Here is a 19,163-nt window from a genome sequence, read left to right on the forward strand (position 1 = left end):
TCAAAACCACCACTGTTGAAGGTCTTGTAAACATATGAGCTTAGAGCTCCTAAGCTACACTCTGCTGACTTTTACAGATGCCTATTTGTGACAATCTCATATTTATAATGCCGGAGTATGAAGATGAGACAGGGCAGATTTATACTGTCAGTGTCTGGAGAAAATAAACATTACCATTACCACATTTGAGGGCGAGATGTGTGTTTTCCACAACAGTGAGATCTCTTATCCCCCGTGTCCTTGCCTTGCTGTCGGCGTAACGGCGTTCCAAGAGGAAAAGCAGTACAATAATCTCTAAAATGTAGACTTCCTCTTCTGGGCTTTCTGATCCTTGAATTTCTTTCAGCAGCATCACAAATGGTGTTTAATAATGTAGACACATTGTGGTTTGGGGTGGCAGGTGCTGTCTTGTCATATGGTGTTTTAAGACAAAGACACATTCTTTCATCAAACACCAGAATTAATAGACCAGTAGCATGTTTCTTAGCAAAGATGTCCACAATTTATGTACTCCATTCCAAAAGCTCGTTCTTTTAATAATAATGTTCATCAGATACTCAATACAGAACTCTGAACCAAAGTATATGAAAACATCTTTTAAACCGTAATATCCTACAAACTCGCTGGCTATTACTCACTGACCTGCCTTATGAGCTAACAAATTGCATTTTCAACAGTGTCACCCAATGTCTGGTGTGCTGAAGGCTTGCACACTACTAGCTGTGTTTTCTCTGCTTTATAAACAAAAACCCCTAAAAGTTTTTTGACTTTGGCCAAAAAAAAAAAAAGGTAGAATTAACACAAATTTGCTTATGTTTAAAATTGTTTATTTTTAACTTTAGTTTTGTGATTTTGAAAATGTTACCTCAACTCATTTCAAACTTCATGCTGACTGAGGTTGACAGATGACTGACAGTTTTAAGGAAAAAACTTAAATATAGTACTCTGAAAATTAAAAATTCTCATTTTATTTATTATGCTCATATAGAGTAAAATAAATGTATTAGATTTCTAATGGTGTTAATTCTTCTTTTCTCCAAAGAAGTGAGATGGTTAACATTATAAACTTTTCCAAGACAATGACCATTCATGGATTCAAAGAATTACAGGGACTTAAATATTACCTTTTCCACCCTACTCTATCCAGAAGCCAAATTTCCACTAGAAAAATTCTAGCTATGTGGTCAAATGGCCTCTGTCCAGATACTTCATCCACTGAACATGGTACCTCCTGAGGCAGCCCCTTAACTGTTAATATAAGACAAAGAAAGTTCTTCCTTAAGTTATGTTGAAATGCTAATCCTCTGCGTTTCCCATTTATTGGTCTTAGCCTCACCTCTGGAGCCACCCAGTACAGATCTAATCCATTCCTCATATGACAGTGCTTCAGGTATTCGGTAATAGCTACTGGCCCCTTCTGTGTCTTCTCTTTATCAATCTGAATATTCCCAGTGTTTCTGGTTGTTTGCCATGTGACAGGGCTCCATGACCTCTGCACCCTCCTGTGGATGCACTCCAGCTGTCAACATATCTTGCAAAGCCTGGTGCTCAAAATTAGTGCAAAGTTCTAGGTGCGCCTTGACCAGCAGAGAGCAGAGAAGGATAAAACTTTCCTCCTTGTGCATAGAATATTAATGCACTTTAAAATCATGTTGGCTCTTCAATGGCGCCATACTGCGTTAGCCTTGCAATAGTCTTGTGGTTGTGTCTTGGTAGGCTGATGTCTCCAATCAAGTCTAAGACTTCCCTTTCATTCATGTTAATGTCATCTTTACTACATTCCTATCTCTGGCCTGTTATTTTTCGGATTCTGATTTTGTCACCTAATGGTTTTGCTCTCATTCCCAGCTGAAGTCATTCAATAATCAGCATGGCTCTTTGTGTCTGCTTGTGATAAAAGAAAAACGTGTACACTCTTGTTCTTTAGAATTAACCCGATGAGACTAATTGGCCTTTATTTATGGTCAACAAGAGCTGAAAAGTCCATTTATATTTTTGCATGCTTATACATGAAGCCAATTTGCTTATTTACTTTTTTTTTCTGAGCAGATAAACCATTTTGCAGTATACATGATGATAAGATTTTGTGTTTGCTTCAATCAGTTTGCTAATTCCAAGGCGTCTGGGTGTATAGTACAAAACATAGTTATTTTAGAATTTAATGCAATTAGCTGCTCTAAGAGATATTGTGACATTTGAAATGTCATCACCTCCAAGTATATTTAATGGGAACCAGGTGGGCAGGTTGCTGGCACCTGGATGTTTTTATGGCACACCTTCATAAAAGCACTGCCCTAAGTAAGAACACATCTTAAGTGTAGCTATTTAGCTTGGGATCATATAACAGATGGAGAACATATCATACTTTTTGAAGTAAGTGAGAAAGCTGACATAACAGCTCTAACCACATTTTACCAAGGCTATGTAGTAAAAAGCAGTTCATTTAAAATATAAATTGTGTAAGTTACTCTTGCCATTTGTATTAACGGTGTCACTCAGCTGGTGTTCATGTTGAATAAAGATTTCAAAACTATCCAGTTGATCCAGTTGATCTAATCATGGCAGAAGACTAATCTCACCAGATAATTTTTAGCTTTGCTCGATAATTGTATTATTTCCGCTTTGCATTTTGTCTTTGTTAACAATTACTTTGTTAATTCGAAAATTGTAAAAACAATTTAGAAAATCAACTGGATCAACTTAATAAATATTTAACAACTTCAAACAGTTGACTTGATGATCCTGACCTGAGGTCTACAGAATCTCTAAAGATGACCTCATATAATCAAATAAAAGCATGATCTTGGTGTAAAAAGCTTGAAACACATAGCATTTTATGTGTATATAGAAAACCCATATATTTATTTACTTTTCAAGTGGGTATAGAACAAAAAGTTGATGCATCAACCTGCAATAACTAACAAGCCCTCGTTATTTGAAACGAGTCACAAAGGGAATTCCTTTTTTTCCAAATTCTTTTGTCTGAATTCTTCAGTGTTTTGCCTAAATAAAGTTTATGGTAAATATAATCATGTGTATAACTAAGAATGAATACTGTGAAATGTAAAATGTTATCATAAAGATTTGCTTGGTGTTTTTAAAAAACTAAAGAACTGGTTTACTTAGAGAAAGAGAAAATGAAAATGGGGATATTGGCCTTAAATCTATTTTAGTGAAGCCATGGGAGCCAAATTTTCAAAAACAAATGTATTTAATTACAACTTTGTTATATCAGCCAGTCAGTCTTCTCTGCTTCAATCACCCAGTCTCTCTACTCACTCACGCCAAGAGCTCTAAATTCAAAATCCGAACCATTTGCCTCGAAGAGACTGTGGTGGCGGTGGCGGGGATGACAGTCTCTTATTATGAGTTACTATTCATAAAAATCACAGTTTGGAAGGGGACCAGGAAGTTATCTCGTTTATCCCCTCTCAATAATATAATTCCCTCGTGGTTTCCTAGTTAAATGGGATTTCCAACCTTGATGAAGGAGGCTCGCTATTCTTCTGGGTACCTGCTATATTTTATTTTAAACTCTATTATACTAAGAAAATATCAATACTATTGGGAATTTTGTAAATTTGAAATACGCCTTCCTGTTGCAGCATTATTACTTTGGGCACCGATTACATTTAGGTTATCATGAAAATACTAAAGAGAATCAATTAAAGCAAACTGTAATTTTAAGGTGAAAATGAACCTGGTAAAAAATATTAGATTTAAAACCAGAATTTTGGACTTCTATAATAATTTTAATATAAAATAGTTTTTCTAACTAGGCCAGTAGAATTTTGCTTTCTCCCTTATACCATATTATGAATGAAATATATTATGGATTTTTGTTCTAAATCCAAGCTAGGTAATCAAGTATTTTATTATTATCATTATGTATTATCTTAAATATTTATTTATATATTTATGTACCCAGGGCTTTTAAAATAACTTGCATACACACACATGTATGTACATATGCATGCACATTTTCCCCCTGCAAATTACATGACCTTGGAAAATACCTTCAAATCCAGGTGACAGCTAGTATGCTTTTTAAAAAAAACATGTTAATTTCTTTTTACAAACAAGTTGCCAATTTGTCTGACAAATCCACCCTTAAGGCAATCCATTGATGTTAATATAATCAATGGAAACAGAATTCTTCATCAAATAATCTTAATTTGTTGTTATTGTCTATATTATTTACTTTAAATGTCATATGATGCCATTCTGCAGTATTTCAAGTATTACTTGCTGATGCATTACTCGTTGAATGCCATAAATATGATTATGAAAATAATCCTTCTCCCACATAGTCATTTTAATTTCAATTTGTCTACTTCTCAAGTTTTCTGAAAGAAACTCACTGAACAACATAGGTGGTTTTTCCTGTTTATTATATAGGTATTCTATGGTGGTAAGTGTCACAAAGTTAGCTTTGAGAGGAATAACACGGTCCAGTGTGAAACACAAGGTACAACATTCTACAAGAAAATCACGGCACAAAGTGATGGAACTTTCAAAATTAGATAGTTCAATAAAACATTTCATTATTTAGCTCTATGGAGATCTGCTGATGACCTCAATTGATGAATTTTTTAAACATGTTGCTGTTTAAAATATTTTAACACCAAATGCTCTTTTTAAGAGAAGACACATCCAACCAAGTCAAACTGTAAGCAGAAAGTATGTAAGCCATTTTATAAAAATTTTATACAAGTTTACAACATTCAAAGTGTATCTTGAAGTAGAATGTCCTTAGAAGAAATAAACTCAGTTCCTTGATGTTGATGAATATAAACTCAAAAAACAGATCACAGGAAAATTAACTTTCATAGTTTTTTGCCTATGACTTTTCCGATACCTACTAGGCTGGCTTCAAAGACGTTTTGTGGCCATATATAATACAAACACTCATGTATTACATGCATCATTTATACTATCTTGGAATTTATCCATCACCTTTACTAAAATGAACTACATTTTAAAGATGCTATATATCATATACCCTTAAAAATTATAGCTAGGGCCTCAGATTTCCTATCTTTTCCACATGCGTTACAGGCACAAAATTACAAATGTTTTTCAGCTGACAGTATAGCAAACTGCATCAGGCAATTGGTATATTGAATTAAATATATCTCTAATTTTCACACTATATTTCTGTGGACTATCTCAATCAGATACAGTTGTCAAAATCAAATAACATGCACAATTGAGATGCTAGCAAGGCTAAAGCGAATATGCATAAATGGGCAAATGTATGCACACATAGTAAATTCATTCAATTAACATTTTCAAGTGTGCGTATATTTATATAGATATATACACACACATAGCAAGTATAGAAAGTTTACTACTGAAAATATGTCAACAGTTTATAACAGTGTTTTAAAAAAACATACAAAATTGCCTTACAGGTTATCTGGCTTTGTTATTAAACTTGAAATCAAATATAGTTTGGATTCTCTTTTATTACATTTCAACTACTCCCAACTCTATAAAACAATATTTCATTTTTTAGTAAAAACTGACTGACAATCACTACATGTCATCAATACTTACATATCAGAGAAACAGCAGTGATAGTCTTCATTTTAATAATTGAATATCGAGACATATTGCATTTAATAATTGAATATCGAGACATATTGCATTTAATAGTTGACGCAATATTGGGTTTAACTGAATTTCAATTATTTGGGGGTTATCTGGATGCCAATTAAGAAAAATCAGTATATCTGACTATTTGGAACTGATTTGCCATATGAGTTTAGCGAACTACTTTTGAAGTTAAACATGCCCCAACTAATATGCCACGTGCACCAATGTACGACAGGAAGGTTTTACATATAATTCTACAAGAGCCAGTAACTTATAAGACTGTGTCACAAATACCATACTTTACACATGCACAAGTACATAAGCATACCATAGACATGAATTTATATAAACACCTACACATGTATAGATATATGGCCACACATGAAAAATTCAGCAGTCTAATGGCTAAAATATATGGAATTATTTTTCAAGAACATTATTCTATATTTTCATTTATTTATATTAAGAAATGTGGTTTTTAGACTTTATTTTTTTATTTTTTATTTATTTATTTTTTTTTAAATGAGCCCAATCATGTATAGATTTGCAGTGGCTACAAACCAAAATTCCCTTGCTGGATAACAGGGAACACATATAGTACATTAATGCTGGTTTGAAATATTTTTAGAAAATATTAATCTTTTTAACATTTGAATGAGCCAATATAGAGACACAGGTATGTGGACAGATGAGTGGACTTGACACTTCTTAAAAACCCATAACAAGGTAGAATAATTGCGGATTTCCCCCCACTTCATTGACATAGCAAGACAAAGAAGAAACAAATCACGTGGCTTTCAGAACCAGTCTTTCGAGTTCACACTGAACTTCACACTTATACATTACTAGGTTTTGCATTGCTAACATGCTGAAAGCAGGGAAATATTTATTATATTTTTTTCTGTAATTTCTAAGAAAAAAGGTGAGTGCAAATGAAAAACTATCAAACTTTTAACTAGAGCACAGTCTCTTTATAGCAAATGTAAGGTTCACCATAAGGACCAAAATGCATGGCTTTTGATGGAGTTTTCTCTCATATTCAGTAGAACAATGTAAAACTTGAGTGCCTAGCTTTTAAAAAATAATTTTATAAGCAAGTAAATCTTAACTGACTATATCATCAATTTGGTTCCATCAATGAACTGAAAATTTCTGGCTTTTGCTAAGATTTTTAAAAATTTCTGCTTCACTATAATGGAATTAGGCTCTGCACAGAAAGAGATCTCAAAGTCTATAAATGGTGTGCTGTTTCAGTCTCTGAGGGACTTCAGTTTCAAAAAATAAATGATATATTTTGCCCTGAACAGTCCTTTAATAAAAGTCATATGCTCAAAAGATTAAATGCTGTGGAATAGCATTTCCATTGGAACTGCTTGAATGGAAAGTTGGCCATGATATGGACCGTCAATTAGTACAACTACAGTTTCTTTTCACCGTGTCTAAACAAAGCCATGGGCTTCATATCAATTGGTAATATCTGCTACTTGTCCAGAACAAATAGCACTGATTGGACCCTTCTAGGCAGTAGTTGTCCAAAAGATTGACAGTTTCGGTAAGTTAAAATTACTGGAATTTATTTTTGTTCTGGACCATCTGACCCCACCAGATTCAAGTTAACTGCTGCACTGCTGTCTTTGCATTTTTGACAGTTCAGTCAAATACATACTAATCTTTATAGACTCAACTGTATTAAGTAATGCATTTTACAAAGACATAACTAGAACAGACACCAGCATAGGAAACTTCACAGATGTTTACTGTTTCAGCGAAAACAAAGCAGCCTTTTGATCTCAGCAGGAGTCTCTGTTCACGTCTATTGGAAACAGTTTTAAAACCTGAAATCTGGAACAGGTATTATTACTAACTGTTCTTTCAAGAGGGAATGGTTCAGTTTGCGGTTCTCCAATAAGCTGACAGAGAAGTGTCTTTCTCTCTGGCAGACAGGATAATGAGGCACTAATTATTAGAAGGCTGTTTTCAAATGCTAGTAGATTGCCTGGACTATTTTTTTTTTCTTCTGTTGGTTGAGATATTTTATTCATTTGAAAAGTGAGATGGTAACATATGTAACTATAAACCAGATGGTAAAATTTGATAGTTGAGCAATTTATCAGTAGATAAATTGCTAACATTTAAAACAGTATATGACAAATGCATTTCTCCTTATCTTGAATCAGACATTTTGTTTTTACATTGTTTTCAAGTAAAAATTGGAAAAAAACTCAAGCAAAAGCCTCCAAATGGCATTATGCATTTTTAATTTATCACCTAATGAGCTATATGTCAGGCCTATAAAATATCAAAACCATGCTTCACAAATCTTAAATTGTTAGTGTTTGAACGAGTAAACTAAATGATCACTATGACATGGCTTACATACGCTAGACCATACACATTAAAATTAATTTAACATTTGGATTTTAAAATAATTATTTTGTGTTTAAGCAAAGCTGACTACGATTTTTAAATAGAGGACTAGAAGAGCAGAATTAGTAGGTTAGTGTTAACAATGAGTTATAATCATAGACGTACTTGTGGTTGAACACAAAAGGAGTTTTGCATATAAAAATTTCCAGAACAACAGCAAGATCCAGGATTTCTTGTAATGGAGATTTGAATATTTTAGGCCTGCTTTATACAGTCCCACTTAAAATAATTTTGCTTTTCAAAATTGATTTTTTGGAAGAAGTTTAGACACAATTTTTTTTAGGTTTGTGTTAAAAAAAAAAGTTTCCTAGCTTCAGGCTTTACACATTTGAAAAATTACATATATAGCTATGGGAGAAATTATATAATTTAGAGTTCTTCATGTCAGTATATAGTTTAAGCTATATTTATGCTGTTTCCAATAAAAGATAAGTTTAAAAATTAAATTTGTTTGACAACAAAAACAAGGAACGTTCCTAACGCCTAACATTAGTCATCGTGAGACATGTCCTTGACATGAGTATTTTTCCTCAATTATATTAACCCACAGAGTGATAAGTAGCTTAGTTATCCACTGACTAAGAAGGAAAAAAAAACTCTTCTACTTGAATATTTCTATTATTTTGCAATAAAAGTACCTTTAAAAAAATCAGCAATCCAAATTTTTAAAAGATTTTAACTTTAAGAAAAAATGTTTCCAAGTACCATTTTAATCTGCTTGACCGAAAGCACCAAAAAAGTACATCTACGTGTCTCCTTATGATTAAAATGAAAACTCCACCTACAGAAATTATGATTCTGTACTGCTGTATAATTAGCATGTTCTTATACTCAGAATTCAGTCTGTATGTGAAATTCATCTGGAGCCAGGCCTTGCACAAAAACCTTAACATCTGAGCAAGTCTGAGTTCAAGCTCCCTCAATCAAATCAATGTAAAAGATATTTTTTTAAAATCTCCTTCCGGATCAACATTGTGAATACAAAATGCCTGTATATTTACTTTTATAAGACTTAGGTTTCATAACGTCAAAGGATGCAAAACTCTTTTGTGTGTTTCGCTGTTAGACTTCCACTTAGGAAATGGGAAACCTTCACCCAATCACAAACCATACACATCGCTCCATTGTCTCTTTTACACAGAGTCTCCTACTGAGTCCAAATCATCCGAAGAGAGGGGGCGGTACAGGTCCTGTAAGACGAAGGGCGGGACAGGTTTGTTTACTGGGCTTTCTCAGGAGCCCCGTGGCTCTCTTAGGAGTGGAGCGATACTGGTGTCTAATGTCATCGAACCCTTTAGAATCACCGAATTTGGATAATAGGAAAAATAATAATGAGAAACCACCTAAAAAGACAAAAAGGGTGCTGATTTTGCCTTATTGACTTGATCTGCTCATGGGTTTTGCCTCCCTTTGTGTGCGGTTGAGTAGTACTGCCCCTGAGGTCTGTCAGTGCCAGCTCTGCTTCTCTGGGTCTAAGTAATACTTCCTTGGACATTTCCTTCCCATTCTGGGTGGAAGAGGAACATGCTTACCTCACAAAATAATTTATTAGGAGCCCTAGCTGGCATCCAGCGAGTCAAATACTGCTCCATGAGCAGTAACTCAAGGTTGCATTTTCACATTGTACAAACCTAATAAACATTGCCGTTTCAAATTTTATGTTTGGAAGACAGAAAACATGCCAACTTGACCTAAACTCCGCTTCACAGAGCTCTTATCTTTTTCCCCAGCCACTCACCTGTCACCTCCCCTTTCGTCCCCTCTACCCCTTCCTGCTACGAGACCTCTCTGTTGGTAGCCAGGCAACCAGCTCAGATCTGCAGAGAGTGTCTAGAATCCTGGCTTCTTTTCTATTTTGTACCACCCACTCCTCACATCTGAGTGATCAGATAATCTACAAAAGTCAGCAATGTGGGAGTATAATGGGGAGCTTCGTTCAACCTACACAACATACTTCTTCCTGATATATTAAGAAATTGGACCCAAAAAAGTCCATAGATGGAAAAGGTCTGCTTCTGTGACCAGTCAAATGTTTCTAGATAGCAATTCAAATAACTGTTTTATAAAAACAGGGAGGTTGTTTGGTACATTGCCACCAATACTTTTTTGAACAAAAATATCTGGCATGTAGACTTATTGTACATAACTATTCTAAAATACCAAAAGAGATGACATAAAAAATGATTTTAAGAGAAGGAAGAAAAGCTGATTAAATTATCATAATTAATATGAATGAAAATATAGATTTCATTTGTGGAGAAAGCTGTCAAATGTTTCAAAATTCCTTTAAAATAACAACATATGTTCCTGTGTTTTAAAAGAAGGTAGAAAGCATGTGTGTGTGCATCTGCATGTGTGTGCGTGTGTGCGCACGTGTGTGTGTGTGCGTGTGCATGTGTGTACACGTGTATGTGGCAGGAGAAGGAGGAGAGCCAAGTAATTTTCCTGGCCATGTTGCTAGGCAACACAAAGGGAAAAATAGAAGTAGCTACTGTTTTCCAATTTGCAATAAAAAGAGTTAATTTATTCATTGAAATGTCTTCTTTTAGCACTGCCATCTTTCACTTATTTCAGTATTTCCTGCATAGGAGTATAGCCAACCATTAGAGAAGAACATTCACCAAATCTGAAACAGGATCCGTTTTTAGGGCTATTTGTGGGCCAGTTTAATTGGGAGGGGTCATTTGATGCAGTGGCCTACACCAAGATGAAAGCCCCTCTTGCTAAAGTGGCTGGGAATGTCCTCAGCCACTGACATGGTACACGAAGGGAGGCTGTTCATTCATGGCCTCAATTCAAAAGCCTGGAAACTAAGACATCTCTGAACTAGCCAGTGCTCTGCTCACAATGTGTCCTTAATAAATGTTTTCGGATGATGATAAACTCTTATCTCCATAAAACAAATGGGATTGTTTTTCCCTCTCAAGTATGGTGTTTGCATTGGTGGTTTAAATGACAAAATGAAGAATCTATATGAGGCCCATCCCTTATAATCATTCCCCAAGTGCTGACAATGTTAATTATATAAGCCATTGGCCACACAGCTGCTAGTAGCTGGATGGAAATTTTCTGCCTTGGTTGGATAAAATAATAGCAAAGTAGAGAATTCAGAGAGCAGAAGTAAACTCTAGCCTCATTCTGCGAACAAAGGGACCATTGAGCAAAGCGCTTTATGTCCCCGACATAGAACTCTCTTCTCTAAGAAGCAGGGAGAGAAGCTTGGATCCATGGCAGGGATGCTCAATCACTCTAGTTTAATCTCAACAACTAAGCATGAGCGATATGCTGAATCTGAGCTTAATAAGCTTAAAGGATAAAGAAGAATTTCTATGCCAGGTGTGGTCTACAAAGTATACACTTCAAAAGAGAGGATGTTCTATGAAAAAGGGCCATTTCCGTGCTCTATCTAATGGTCATTCCAACAGATGAGGACCTCGCTGGGTAATATTTACAAGAAAAGAATCACTTTTCTACCCTTTCCTCCACTCAAGATAGGCATTTAGGAGATGAATTTGGCCAATTCTTCTTTACTTCACGAATGACTCCTGTACTTTAAATCACCAAATTAGACTGTAAGAAGAAAACCGTGGTGAAAACACTCTGATGGAACTGAAATAGTTTTATTGGGTTCTCTATCTGAAAAGAGCTTCTTTTCCTTCTTTTGTTTTTACAACTGAGGCCCAGAGAAGATCGCTGACTTATCTAAGATAACACAGCCACAGAGTGGAGGAGCTGGTGCCAAAACGCAGGCCTCATCTAACAATCTAACGAGCCTAATCTGGTACAGGGAGGATAAGCGGGGAGAGACAACACAACCTGATACCTGGTGAGACGGGCTCCAAAGGAGCTGGGGACGGAGGGAGTCCCTGCCCCCACTATTAGCCGGTGGCCCATGAACAGAGGAGCTTCCATTTGATTACAGCTGAAGTTTATGGAACTTAGGAGTCTCACTTTGAAACGTGTCACACAAGCAAGCAAATTCAAGAATACAGTCTTCGAATTCAGAAGTCTCCAAGGAGCCCCCACTTATCAAACTATTCAGTGGGCCCCGTCACAAAGCCTCCTGAGTGCACGTGTTCCTTCCACCTCACCTGTGAGATGCAGACAGCGAAGGGCCTTCAGGCTCTCCGCTGGGCCCCGCCCCCCGCCCTGGAGCCTCGCCTTGGCATCACCAGAAAAGACAGACAGTACATGCTGTGAGCAGATAAGAACAGCTCTTCCACTGTGAGGGCTGAGCTCGTCCTCACCCCTCCTTTGGTGTGGGGGAGCCAGAGTGTTCAGTTACTCTTTGACTCTCCAAGCTCAGTCAACTTCTCCATTATTACACGATAAACTAAAAATACATGTAAGTGGTGATGGAAAACAAGGTGCTCATTATGGGTTTCACTCACAAACACATGTCATGTGTGCCCATTTTCTGTATCACGGATGCTAAGCCGCTCTGGATGGCCACTACGCAAGCAAGCCACTCCCAGCCTGGCCCGCCCCTCCAACGATGGCGCTTTCCCCTCTCCCTTCTAAAGGAAGGCTGGCCATCAGTGACGGTGTCTAGTGGAGCTTGTCACAACTAGGGAAGCTGACAAAACCAGTGCCAGCACAGTCTTTGATTCAAGACAAAAAGAGTTGGGTGTTTATAAGTAGAGCAGCAACTGTTTATTCTTTTCAGAGTTAAGGTTTAGTTCAGACACATCGACAGAGAAAGAGAAAGCCCTGGGAGACCATGGCCACGACCCACTGCTGGTTACCGCCTGCCCTCGCCTGCTTATGACATAGAGATAAGAGAGCTATTTGCTGGCACCTGTGCCATTCTGCAGCAAGGCTCAGGCAGGTCTCAAGCCAGCAGCTTGCTCATTTCCTTACCCGCTGCTTCCGCAGGCTCCCTGGGCTGGTGGGTGAGGGGCTTGGCGACTTGCCCGAGCGCGGAGTAGAGAGCTGACTACCAGGGGTTCCATTAACTAGAGAACAAAGAATCACAGAGAGGAAAAACGGCACGTTAACGAAGTTTCATGACCAGTCAGCTTCTTGGAGAAATAAACAATTACACAGGAACATTTGCTAAAATTCCAGATACCTTTTTTATCTGTGGTCTTGAGGAAAAGCTTCAGGGAATAACTTTCTTTAGAAATTTGTTAATCTGGCGTTTAATGTGCAGCAGGTTACATTAAAAAATTTTATAATGTACTTTTCACAACTTTCCCGATGAATTTATTAATGATGACTTTGAAGGGGGTTAAGGCTCTAGGACATTTTCAATGGGATTAATCCTTGATTCTTTAGCTTAGCTTCCCAGGACCACCCGGTAGCGATAAATATAAGCGTAGCTCACAGGTGATATCCTGTGACTCGTTAAACTAAAATCACTGTCTTTGTATAGTTAAAACTCACTTCTAGAAGTTCCTGCACCCAATTCTGCTCTGTGCATCTCCTTAGTCTAAACTCTGAACAGGACAAAGTAATGGGCACAGACATTCAGGAACTCCTCATCATTTGTCTTTACACTGTTGAAAAATAAAGCTGCTTTCTAATAGGTTTAAATCACTGGAATTTTTTACCCGATGATATGAAGACTTTTCTACAACATGATCACTAAACTGAATCACAGCCACTGAAACCAAGCAAGCAATGCTCTTCTCTGAGAAACATCACAAAACACTTAAAGACACGACTTTATAAAGATATGTAAGGTCGCCATCATTTTACACGTTTTACATCTACAGTCGGGGGAGCAGAATTAGCAGTGAGACACACACAGTCTTGAAGGCACATGATAAACATTTTCCGAAAGGGAGAGCGACAACGCATTTGACTTACCTTCTATGAATTCTAACATGGACACAGGCTTAGTGTTTGGACTAACAACGGCAAGAGGCACAATCCCTCCTCAGCACTAAGCCCCGCTCCACGGGGATGGGAGGCGGTGGGATTAGTTAGGGATGGCTAAGGCTGCTCCCGGAGCAGGCTGAATGAGAGGCAGGATTCATCAGCAGATGCCTTTTCTGCGTAAGGCTGACGTCTTCCAAGCAGCAGTGGGAGGTGCGGGTTCTGTCTTAGGCTACATCAAAGGTGTCAATTAAGCCTCATGCCAACGCAGAGCCACTCCAACCCCCTCCCGGCTCCGCTGGCTCCCGGAAGCCGAGCCCTCTCAGTACTTTGCGCTGAATCATAACGAAGTGCCTCTGGGGGCCAGAGACCCAGTGACTCATCTGAAAATCCAAAGGACAGTAACTTCTAGAGCCTGGCGACCACTGGCTACCAAGTACACCTTCACAAAATTTAGTGGCAAGGTACAATGTTTACTGATTCTTCAGACACAATGTTTGCACAAAATCTTAGGGCCCAAGAAAGTGGGAAGCTCTTTGTTTTGTCATCTCCAAAGATCTTGTAAAAATGTCATATATAACCCACATTGCACTAATTTGTAGTTTTGCCTTTGAAATGTATTTGGTGACTCAAAACAAAAACTTTTTTTTCCTTTTATTGGGGAGCTTGAAGCAGGAAGCACTGAGAATGCTCTCATTTGCTTGCATCTTACAGTCTTGTCCTTACTGAGCCTGAGGCTCAGGCCTCTTTGCTTAGGACTTCCCAGACAGCGCCTCCAAGGGAAGGACTCTGAAATAGGCAAGGAGTCAAGAGCTGTGCCCAGAGGCAGAATCCACAACTGAGAACCCAGCAAGCAAGATCTCCCCAGGAGGTAAATGGAAAACAGGTGAATGCAATAGTTTCTTTGCTCACTTCTACTCCATTTTATGTCTTTATGTCATACTCAAGGCTACAGGGATTGGGAAAAAATAAGAAAATGGGGCATCGAACACAGTACTGACATTTTTAAACTTTGAGACTCTAATCTTATCAAGATGATCAGACAAAAAAGAATAAAAGAAAGTGAACTCCCAAGAAAACAGCCTCAGGAGTATCTTGCTTAAAAAAGCAAAATAAAACAACAAAAAGCTTGCACGTAATAAATACCCAATATGTGTGCACCTCAGTTTATTGAAGAATTTATTTTCTATGGAGCAGTTAACGCACTTAAACTTCACACGCACACACACACACATACAATCTCATTTAACTCTAACAATAACTCTGTGGGGCAAGCAATGTCATTTCACAGATGAAGAAACTGAGGCATAAAGATGCTACTCAACTTGACCAGCAAATACAAGGTAGAGCTTGAGATCGAACCTAGACAACCCAGAACCTGCCACCTTCACTGCCACCTTCCCTACTAGCCCGCAGGGAAATCAGATGACTGAACTGGTGATCGCAGTACAGTATTTTGAGGGGAGTAAGATTGGGTGTTGTTGTTGGAATCCTAACATCCTGCGGGGTCAAGGCTGGCTACACCCTACAGAAAGAGAAACGGATAACGGAGCCGAGACTTACATTATCAGTAGGCATTTGCCAGGTAAAGGAGGGTAAGGCATGATGAGGCAAAGCGTGCCGAGGTGAGGGACCACCTGTTTCACGGATGGCCGTGGAGGAGGCAGCAGGTGTGGAACACTGAAGAGACCTGAATCAGTTAGCTTGGCAGGTAAGGGAGCTGGAGAAAAAGAGCTTTGCAAGGAGGGTGGGGGAGGGGCAGGCGGGGGTCGCATAATGTAGCGCTTCGAAATAAAGTCTCTGTCCGCTGGGGCATGGGGACCTGCAACCTTTATTCAAAGTCACTGGGCTCAGCGCTTCTATTTTGTGTACCACCTCTCTGGAAAAATGAAGCTTAACTACCAAATGAGTCCTCTACAATCAAACATTCTTGAGACACAACCTGCTTGAAAGTTGGGAACGGCGCGCATTCTTAGGGTCAGAGTTCTGTTCAAACTCTTCCTTCTGGCCATGTAAAAAGCACTAGCAACTGCTTTAAATGACTCTTGACATCTAGAAAACATCCCACACCTATTGTTAAATCATTGCTGGAATAAATAATTTTATTTCATAAGTATCCTGTACTACCAGAAGTCCCTGAAAGCCAACAAAAAGGGCTTTGTCACTTATTTAACAAAACATTGTAATTCAACTAACAGATGGACTGACTTTACAGAGGGCTTTATTAAACAATTTTGTACCTCGAATGGGAAAAATCTAACTCTATATGTTTTTTTCAAATGGCCAAGCAAGTCTCACAATCAATTATTTCAACCTGAAGCCGCTAACATCTGCATCACTGAAGTTCTCATCAGATTGCTGCCTCATATCCAGTCTTGTTTCCTGGGCCAAGCTCTGTCTGGGAAGTTTCCCTTAAATCTTACATCCCTTGCTCTGCTTTCTGCCTCCTGAGAGACAGTGCTAACCTTTAGGCTGGAGGACTCACAGATGTCATGAGGATCAGTTACACACCTGGCCACCAAGGAGCTGTGGAAAACATCTGTGGAGCTGACTCCCACCGTCCCTAGCCCAAGTTCCTCTCTTTTTTCCAACTCAGCCATCACCTAGGCCTATGAAGGACACGGCAGCATGGATTGGTCCCAGAACATCATTCTCCATGAAGGACCTGGCCTCACTTCAGAAAGATGATCCTACTCTATTTTATTCATTGGAGCCACGAATTCGATCTTCTGTAATCCACCAGTCAGTAGACTCAGCACACAGTTACCATGGGCCTGGCTCTGTCTACTACTGGTCCCTATCCTCCAAAACTTATAATGAATATAAAAGTTACTAAAACATTCTATAATTTGGAAATGTTTGACTTACTTGCACTAATTCAATGTTCCTTTTAAATGACTTTAGGTTCATGTATAAGTTAATTTAGCAACCTCTTTGTGATTGTAGAGTTCTCTTTACAGTTTCTTCTTTAAAAGTCTCAGACATCGAGTGAAAGCTAAACATTTAAATGTCAATTTCCAAAGAAGACCATCTAAGCACAAGGTAAGTAACCTCTGGACATGAAAATCACCTCCTTCTTTCTGCACTTGAAGGAGCTCACTTATTTATGATGCTGCACTTGCAGGGATGAGAGAAGGGATGTGTTCACATGCATATGGGTGTCTGAGTGTGTATTCTGGGGGCGGTGATTCAGGCACGTTGCCTGGGAGATCTGGACATTGCCTTGGACTTTCCTTCACTCTCTGATCATGGGGGACGCTATAGAGACCCTGAATTTCCTTTCCCAGCTCTTGTCCATTGCTTGCCACAGTATTGAGAAGAAAAAAACGAAAGAAAGAAAAACAGATGGAGTCAACCGAGGAAAGAGAAAATAAATAACTATCTAATACGGAGGTGGGGGAGAGACTCTTGGGAGAAGACGCTTTTCACTTTTTCCTATTTCTGTCTTCATAGGTGCTAAGCTCAGAGGTGGAATGGAACCCGGATTTTCTCCATTTGTCTATATTCTCATCTTAAATTGAGACAGTGGGCCCAACTCAAAGGAACTATATCTATCCACTGAGGATAATGTGAAGTGAGAGGTCAAGAGAAACGGAGATGGAAAAAGGAACATGACTCTATGAATTAAATTTTTTAAATAAATATTTACAAAAAGGCCCTTGAATCCCAGGAAGTCTAAGCAGCTTGAACACATCCTAGTTTTTCTCAAAGCACTCATCTGTTCATTTACCTCGTAGTTGCCATTAACTTGGAGGAATAGGTAAAGAACTCCTGCTATCAGAAACCTTACAACCTATTAGGGTGATACCATATGTCACCTGTACAATGGGAGCCAAATCAATTGTCACAGGACCGTAGAGGTGGGGAAGACCCTAGACAGCGAGGCGATCAGGAAACGTTCGCAGAGGCCATCGAGTCGTACCAGGAGTGTGCCCCTTTGACAGCTGAAGTGACAGAGGAAGCCTTCTAAGGAATAATGGAAAGAGGTGGCAAAGCCCAAAGAATGCCTGGTGGAGAGTTAAACTGGCTGATAGGATGGAGAACAAGCCCAGGGGAAAGTGGGAGATGTGGCTGGAAAGGAAGACCGTGGCCAAACCAAGATAGCTTTTCTTCTGAGAATAAGGAGTTGAGACTTTTTCTGGCAGAAAATAAATAGTGGCAGCAAGTCTGACATTGGCACACAGGGCAGATGAAAGGGACAGAGGACAGGGGGCAGGGAGGAGGTCAGCTAGCCAGCAGCATCTGTAGCCTGTGAGCAGTCGAAGTCCTAGAACAGCATTGCGGAGAGGAAGCCAGGAAGACCGGTGACCAGTTCAGATATCTTACATTTCTGTTGTATAAATCACTATTAGTATGCCAAGGTCTCCCAAATGTATATTGTGAGCTCGAATCTGATTAAACACAGTTACTTATTCCTAAATATTTCCAAAGCCGCTGTCACTCCACCTGTCTGTCCCCTACAGGGCTCATTCCCTGAGTCTCCTCCTCGGCTGGCAGGCCTGCCCCTCCTCTCTGGATTCCCTCTCTCTTTTTCCAGCCTCACATCCAGTTAAAACGCTGGTTTCCTTCCCTTCTGAGGCCTCCCCCATTCTCGGCATTGCTGTTTAAATTTTGTCCTGATGACGTCTTTCCAGGATGACTGCAGTGGCCTCATGTAGTCTCCCAGACCCTTGGCCCTCATGTGCAGCCACCCTCTCTACCACTGCACCACTGTTTATAAAATGCAACTAAAAATTAAATCATGGCCGTACTAAAAATCCCCTTTCACCCCTTAATTCCTACAATGAAAAGATAACCCTGTGCAGTCTGACCTCAACCGACCAAGATGTCACCATCTTCTCCAACCCTTTCCTATTCTATTTCTCACTTTTTATAGAACTAGCACCTGTTACTTAAATACACGTTCATGGCTTGATGCCTTAACGCACATCATGTCTTCAGGTGCTAATGCCTTCCTGGCTCTTATCCTGGCAGGTTCCTTTAAGTGTCATTTATAAGTCTCTTTCCCTTGGAAGCTTCCTCTGTCTGATGCCATTAATGAGATTTAACCCCTTCTTCCTCTGGGCTCATAACATTTACAACACAGTTCTAGTAAGTGGTATAGATGTTTGTCTCCCAACTTGAAAGCAAAAGCTATGGTTTAATTGTCTTTGTATCCTTGGAACCTAACACCTGCTTGGAAGACAGCAGATGCTCAGGAAATATTTATTTAATTAGCATGAGGTGTGAACAGGGAGGAGTTTATAAAAGGAGCTGATGTAGGCTGCTGCCCCCATGTGGAGAGCAGGTCAGGATAATCGTTCAAAGCTTTGAAGAAC

The 19,163-nt window shown here is 38.8% G+C and overlaps 1 protein-coding gene across 7 annotated transcripts in view; it reads right to left on the minus strand.

Annotated features, from left to right (window-relative positions):
- Nucleotides 1-19,163, minus strand: part of DCLK1 (doublecortin like kinase 1) — a 305,559-nt gene that overhangs the window by 61,449 nt on the left and 224,947 nt on the right. For 4 of the 7 annotated variants that reach the window (XM_016151071.2, XM_016151070.2, XM_016151073.2 and 1 more), the window contains exon 6: nucleotides 12,886-12,980. In XM_016151071.2, the coding sequence (XP_016006557.1) occupies nucleotides 12,886-12,980 (95 nt within the window). Of the gene's footprint in view, nucleotides 1-4,374; nucleotides 9,216-12,885; nucleotides 12,981-13,836; nucleotides 17,475-19,163 lie in introns of those variants that run through there. The other 3 variants (XM_016151075.2, XM_016151074.2, XM_016151076.2) reach the window with 3 other exon arrangements.

The sequence above is a fragment of the Rousettus aegyptiacus genome, unplaced genomic scaffold, assembly GCF_014176215.1.
Source record: "Rousettus aegyptiacus isolate mRouAeg1 unplaced genomic scaffold, mRouAeg1.p scaffold_m13_p_11, whole genome shotgun sequence".
Classification (NCBI taxonomy): Eukaryota; Metazoa; Chordata; class Mammalia; order Chiroptera; family Pteropodidae; genus Rousettus; species Rousettus aegyptiacus.